Source organism: Heptranchias perlo, chromosome 16 (assembly GCF_035084215.1).
Source record: "Heptranchias perlo isolate sHepPer1 chromosome 16, sHepPer1.hap1, whole genome shotgun sequence".
NCBI classification, from domain to species: Eukaryota; Metazoa; Chordata; class Chondrichthyes; order Hexanchiformes; family Hexanchidae; genus Heptranchias; species Heptranchias perlo.
In genome coordinates, this window is record NC_090340.1 from 53,863,047 (window position 1) to 53,870,631 (window position 7,585).

General features: G+C 46.4%; 1 protein-coding gene across 1 annotated transcript in view; it reads right to left on the reverse strand.

Moving 5' to 3' along the window:
• The window catches only part of dusp22a (dual specificity phosphatase 22a), a 118,657-nt gene extending 111,661 nt beyond the window's left edge, over nucleotides 1–6,996 (reverse strand). Inside the window, exons 1-2 of the mRNA XM_067997514.1 lie at nucleotides 6,890–6,996; nucleotides 6,746–6,793 (exon numbers count right to left, since the gene is read on the reverse strand). Of these exons, the coding sequence (XP_067853615.1) occupies nucleotides 6,746–6,766 (21 nt within the window). The 5' untranslated portion in view covers nucleotides 6,767–6,793; nucleotides 6,890–6,996. The remainder of the gene's footprint in view (nucleotides 1–6,745; nucleotides 6,794–6,889) is intronic.
• Between the last annotated feature and the right edge of the window lie 589 nt (nucleotides 6,997–7,585).

A 7,585-nucleotide genomic window follows, 5' to 3' on the forward strand; every position in this document is an offset into this window, starting at 1 on the left:
GTGACCACCGCACAGTCCTCGTGGAGATGAAGTCCCGTCTTCGCACTGAGGACACCATCCAACGTGTTGTGTGGCACTACCACCGTGCTAACTGGGATAGATTCAGAACAGATCTAGCAGCTCAAAACTGGGCATCCATGAGGCGCTGTGGGCCATCAGCAGCAGCAGAATTGTATTCCAGCACAATCTGTAACCTCATGGCCCGGCATATTCCTCATTCTACCATTACCAACAAGCCAGGGGATCAACCCTGGTTCAATGAGGAGTGTAGAAGAGCATGCCAGGAGCAGCACCAGGCGTACCTAAAAATGAGGTGCCAACCTGGTGAAGCTACAACTCAGGACTACATGCATGCTAAACAGCGGAAGCAACATGCTATAGACAGAGCTAAGCGATTCCACAACCAACGGATCAGATCAAAGCTCTGCAGTCCTGCCACATCCAGTCGTGAATGGTGGTGGACAATTAAACAACTAACGGGAGGAGGAGGCTCTGCAAACATCCCCATTCTCAATGATGGCGGAGTCCAGCACGTGAGTGCAAAAGACAAGGCTGAAGCGTTTGCAACCATCTTCAGCCAGAAGTGCCGAGTGGATAATCCATCTCAACCTCCTCCCGATATCCCCACCATCACGGAAGCCAGTCTTCGGCCAATTCGATTCACTCCACGTGATATCAAGAAACGGCTGAGTGCACTGGATACAGCAAAGGCTATGGGCCCCGACAACATCCCAGCTGTAGTGCTGAAGACTTGTGCTCCAGAACTAGCTGCGCCTCTAGCCAAGCTGTTCCAGTACAGCTACAACACTGGCATCCACCCAACAATGTGGAAAATTGCCCAGGTATATCCTGTCCACAAAAAGCAGGACAAATCCAATCCGGCCAATTACCGCCCCATCAGTCTACTCTCAATCATCAGCAAAGTGATGGAAGGTGTCGTCGACAGTGCTATCAAGCGGCACTTACTCACCAATAACCTGCTCACCGATGCTCAGTTTGGGTTCCGCCAGGACCACTCGGCTCCAGACCTCATTACAGCCTTGGTCCAAACATGGACAAAAGAGCTGAATTCCAGAGGTGACGTGAGAGTGACTGCCCTTGACATCAAGGCAGCATTTGACCGAGTGTGGCACCAAGGAGCCCTAGTAAAATTGAAGTCAATGGGAATCAGGGGGAAAACTCTCCAGTGGCTGGAGTCATACCTAGCACAAAGGAAGATGGTAGTGGTTGTTGGAGGCCAATCATCTCAGCCCCAGGGCATTGCTGCAGGAGTTCCTCAGGGCAGTGTCCTAGGCCCAACCATCTTCAGCTGCTTCATCAATGACCTTCCCTCCATCATAAGGTCAGAAATGGGGATGTTCGCTGATGACTGCACAGTGTTCAGTTCCATTCGCAACCCCTCAGATAATGAAGCAGTCCGAGCCTGCATGCAGCAAGACCTGGACAACATCCAGGCTTGGGCCGATAAGTGGCAAGTAACATTCGCGCCAGATAAGTGCCAGGCAATGACCATCTCCAACAAGAGAGAGTCTAACTACCTCCCCTTGACATTCAACGGCATTACCATAGCCGAATCCCCCACCATCAACATCCTGGGGGTCACCATTGACCAGAAACTTAACTGGACCAGCCATATAAATACGGTGGCTACGAGAGCAGGTCAGAGGCTGGGTATTCTGCGGCGAGTGACTCACCTCCTGACTCCCCAAAGCCTTTCCACCATCTACAAGGCACAAGTCAGGAGTGTGATGGAATACTCTCCACTTGCCTGGATGAGTGCAGCTCCAACAACACTCAAGAAGCTCGACACCATCCAAGATAAAGCAGCCCGCTTGATTGGCACCCCATCTACCACCCTAAACATTCACTCCCTTCACCACCGGCGCACAGTGGCTGCAGTGTGCACCATCCACAGGATGCACTGCAGCAACTCGCCAAGGCTTCTTCGACAGCACCTCCCAAACCCGCGACCTCTACTACCTAGAAGGACAAGGGCAGCAGGCGCATGGGAACAACACCAGCTGCATGTTCCCCTCCAAGTCACACACCATCCCGACTTGGAAATATATCGCCGTTCCTTCATTGTCGCTGGGTCAAAATCCTGGAACTCCCTTCCTAACAGCACTGTGGGAGAACCGTCACCACACGGACTGCAGCGGTTCAAGGCGGCGGCTCACCACCATCTTCTCGAGGGCAATTCGGGATGGGCAATAAATGCCGGCCTTGCCAGCGACGCCCACATCCCGTGAACGAATAAAAAAAAAGATGCTGGGTATTCTGCGGCGAGTGATTCACCTCCTGACTCCCCAAGGCACAAGTCAGGAGTGTGATGGAATACTCTCCACTTGCCTGGATGAGTGCAGCTCCAACAACACAAGAAGCTCGACACCATCCAGGACAAACCAGCCCGCTTGATTGGCACCCCATCCACCGCCCTAAACATTCACTCCCTTCACCACCGGCACACGGTGGCTGCAGTGTGTACCACCTACAGCATGCACTGCAGCAACTCGGCAAGGCTTCTTTGACAGCACCTCCCAAACCCGCGACCTCTACCACCTAGAAGGACAAGAGCAGCAGGCACATGGGAACAACACCACCTGCACGTTCCCCTCCAAGTCACACACCATCCCGACTTGGAAATATATCGCCGTTCCTTCATCATCGCTGGGTCAAAATCCTGGAACTCCCTTCCTAACAGCACTGTGGGAGAACCTTCACCACACGGACTGCAGCGGTTCAAGGCGGCGGCTCACCACCACCTTCTCAAGAGCAATTCGGGATGGGCAATAAATGCTGGCCTCACCAGCGACGCCCACATCCCATGAACAAATTTTAAAAAAGACTCCAGGAGGACATAGACAGGCTGATGAAATGGGCAGACACACGACAGATGAAATTTAAAGCAGAGAAGTGTGAAGTGATTCATTTTGGTAGGAAAAATGAGGAGAGACAATATAAATTAATGGTACAATTTTGAAGTGGGTGCAGGATCAGAGAGACCTGGGGGTGCACATACACAAGTTTTTGAAGGTGGCAGGACAAGTTGAGAAGGCTGTTAAAAAGGCTTTATAAATAGAGGCATAGAGTAAAAAAGCAAGGGAGCTATGCTGAACCTTTATAAAACACTGGTTAGGCCCCAGCTGGAGTATTGTGGCCAATTCTGGGCACTACACTTTAGGAAGGATATCAAGGCCTCAGAGGGTGTCCAGAGAAGATTTACTAGAAAGGTACCTGGGAAGTGGGGAAGCAAACAGGGTTACCAATCCTAATTGCTATAAGCGACTCCTGCTGGTAAGTGCACCTGTGGAGGTGCCAGTTGAGGACAGGATTGGACTCAACTACGTCCAGAGTGTAATAGCACTCGTGGGTCAGGCTAACGCATGATGAATGGCCACGCCTGTGTGGTGCCAGAAAGCTGCTGGTAGCTGTGGCACTGCACTCCAGTAAATTCAGCACCTCTGGGGCATGGGGAGTAAAAGAATCACTTTGGTCTGAATATGCAGAAGCCACATGCCTTGAGCAACACACAGTTCAGGGCTAATCGTTCAGCACCCTCTAGAACACACATGGTAGTCTGACCACAAACTGACCTTTGCATAGAATGCACTTAACTTGCCAGACTGTCTCAGGTGAGCATTTGCCAAGAAAGATGAACCTGTTTACAGTCAGCTTTTATTTATAGCAACGTTACACAAGCCCCTGATGGATTTCAATCTCTATAAATGCTCTGGATTTTACTCTTCGGCTGCATGTTCCTACATGCAAGGACTGAAACCAACCACACATCGAGACCAAGTCGCGCAGTTAGTGTAGGGTGAAATCTACAGGGTTTTAGCCGGGATCCCAGGCCCTTACTTTAATGTTGGCATATAGAACGGTTACCTTTTGCAGATAAAGTAACTCATTTGAAAAGTGAGCAAAGTTAGCAGGAAAACTGTTTCGCCTGTTTACCATTGAACAAAAGTTTCTTACTTGCTGTGTGGGCTCGGCCTGCTGCTGGGCAGACAAGGATTGTCTGGTCCCTGCTACTAACGACAAGATATGTGTCAGTCTTGGCTCAGTTGGTAAAGGAAGAAAGAGCTTGCATTTATATAGCGCTTTTCACAACCTCCGGACCTCCGAAAGCACTTTACAGCCAATGAAGTACTTTTGAAGTGTAGTCACTGTTGTAATGTAGCACTCTCGTCTCTGAGTCAGAAGGTAGTGGGCTCAAGTCCCACCACAGAGACTTTGAGCATATAATCTAGGATGGCACTCCCATGCAGGACTGAGGGATTGCTGCACTGTCAGAGGTGCCGACTTTCGGATGAGACGTTAAACCAAGGCCCCATCTACCCTTCCTGGTAACCCCCTAGTGAATCCGCTGCACCTTTTTCATTGCTTTTATATCCTTCCTGTAACAGAGTGGCCAAAACTCCAGTTCTTCAGCTGCGACCTAATTACGGTCTTGTACAAATTCAACATAACATCATTGTTTTTGTATTCTATGTCTCTAGATACAAAATCAAGGCTGTTATTTATCTTTTTAAGGGGTTATCTACTTGCCCTGCCACTTTTAATGGCATGTGTATCTGACACTAAGATCTGTCTGCTCCTCTATTCCACTTAAAATCTTACCATTTAAGATGTATTTCCTCATCTTATTTTTACTTCCAAAATGTATTACTTCACATTTTCTGCACTGAACTGCATCTGCCACCCATCTGCCCATCCTGATGGCCTATCTACGTCATTCTGAATTATTACATAACCCTCATCACGATTTGTCCTATCAGAATTTTCTTGACTCTTTCCCATAATTCAGTGCTGAGTTTATTATTGTCCTTTGAATCAGTTAAAATACTAACTGTCCTTTTGGTGCAAAAACATCACTGCAGCACTCTTTCTGAGCAGCATAGGATAGATTTTGGCTAGAAAATCTCACGGGCTGGCATCACAAAATCTGGGCACAGCATCCACAATATTCCCAAATGGTCAGGAAATCATGGGCAGTGGTGTGCTCGATTTTCCAATTTGTACTAACAGGTGAGGGGCCCCTCCAGAAGCATGGGCTTGCAAAATTCCCCCCATATTCTCTTCTCTGAAATAGTAAACGTTAAAAAAAACTAATTTATACACTAAATGAATGTTTGATGAATGTCCAATCTGTTAATCTGCACACTGTAACATTAGCCTAGGCTGACATAAGTACAAGCCTGCTCAAGAATTTACAATGATGTGGAGATGCCGGTGATGGACTGGGGTTGACAATTGTAAACAATTTTACAACACCAAGTTATAGTCCACAACATTTTCCACAACATTCACCTGAGGAAGGAGGAAGCCTCCGAAAGCTTGTGAATTTAAAATAAAATTGCTGGACTATAACTTGGTGTTGTAAAATTGTTTACAAGAATTTACAAAGCAGTCAAAAGGTTTGTTGTTACTGCACTCACTTAAAGTATCTTAGTGCTTGGGTACCTGGAGACATCTTTAAATAGGCCAAGCTCCCCAAATAGCCTGCCCTAAATGCTACTGAAAGTCTGCCAAGTTGGCTGTTAAGGTCAGCTGCAGCATCACAAATTATTGCAGTGTAGGTGTGTTAACTTTCAAATAAAGTTAGAGAAGAAATTATAGCAACAGCCCTGATCAATAATACAACTGCACTGGCACTCACATCATTTATGCACGAACTAATCACAGATTAGGGTGGCCATTCAGCCCAATTTAACACTCACCCAGAAAAAAAACTTAAGTCTCCAATCACTTCATCTCAGCTGTGTCAGACTAATCTAAAATGTCTACCTGCACGGCCCTGCCATTCCAAGCTCTGGTCATTCTTTGCCTGAAAAGTTCTAAACATCAGCCCGAAAAACATTTATGCACAACTCTTTACAAACCCGATAAAGTGCCCGCCCCTTTAAGACAGGCAAGCCTGCATATTTTTGTATTAACATTTTTGGGGCAAACAATGACAGAAAAGTGGAGCAGAAATCTACAAGATGAAGGAAGCCTTGAAGGATTTAAAACCACAGAAAGCGTGCTATAGAACAGGACGAGACTATGGACTGATTGAGAACTGTCTGAATGTCCTTGATATTGAAAGCGTGTATCATATTTAAGTCACGACCTTGGTTGGAACTGACGAACAATGCAGTTTAAATGCGGGTCCCTTGTACAAACTGGATAAAGAGACCAGCCAAAAGGTAAATTTTAGTATGCATGGTCTGTCAGTTAGGCAAGCATGGGACCTTAGGGAGTAGCTCTTAAATATATCATTGACTGCAAACGTTACGTTTTGTTTGATCATTGATTTTGAGGTTACTACAACAAATCCACTGCATCTCAAATCTTAATTAACACCATTTTAGCTTCCTTTACAACAAATTTACAGGAGTTCAATTTAATTCAGAAGCAAAGACTCCTAAGTTTAGAGGTGAGTTCCCTAGGGCTGGCGATCAAAAACTGTTATTAATACATTTTGAGGATTTTGTTGAACTTTTGCGAGGCTCCTTTAAGTGTCTTACTGCCTGGGTGCACGGGAGATACGTAACGAGACACCCAGTTCATTTCCAATAAAATGGTCTGTTAATATATTGATTTTAGAATATTAATTAATGTCAACAGAATGACACTGCTGTCATTGCATGCGACCCGCTGCCGCGATGCAAAGGTCAAACACTGCAATCTCATTCTGGAAAGCAATCCCCAAATCCCACAGCAATCTGCAAAGATCTCCATCGGCAACAATGTAATCACATACCTTACTCATACCAGTGCCCATGGCTGAAAGGGCGAAATTCTACAGGATCTGCAACGAAAATAAGATTGATACTAATAATTTATAAACAGAATGCAAACAAATCCTGGAGCCTGCATCTAAATCATGGCGAAAAGATTTCGTTACCGAAGCGCTTGCGACCAGGGCTCGTTTACAACGTGCGGAGTCACCCCCTGCGGCTGCCGATGAATCCTGTTTCTCTTCCGGACTCCCTGCAACAACACATCGACACAGTGACATCACCGCCGTGTGTCTCCAATGCTAATTAAAGGGGCACAGTCTTCATGGGAAATGTGTTTGGCAAACTATGTTTTTGCTCTGTTTGCAAATACTGGACAGGCTCACTTGAAGGTAGTGATGAAAACGATGCCTGATTCTTCTGCCTTCACACACAAAAAAAAAAGTTTGCCACAGACTTTACGGTGGTAGGTTAACTTGCATTTCTACAGCCCCTTATATGTAAGCACGCCTTATCACGTCTCTCCGAAACGTCACACAGCATTTCACATACAATGATTATTTTTAAAGTGCAGTAACTTGTTATGCAACCAAACGCGCCAGCCGTTTTTGTGCAGCAAGATCCCACCAATAACATGATGTGGAGATTCCGGTGATGGACTGGGGTGGACAAATGTGAGGAGTCTTACAACACCAGGTTATAGTCCAACAGGAAATCACAAGCTTTCGGAGCTTTGCTCCTTCGTCAGGTGTTGTGCGACTCCTTACATTTGTCCACCAATAACAATTTGATGAGTGACCTGTTAATCTGTTTTTTTGGGATGCTCTTGCTTGAAGGGTATGGCTATTTTCTTTCTAGTCCAT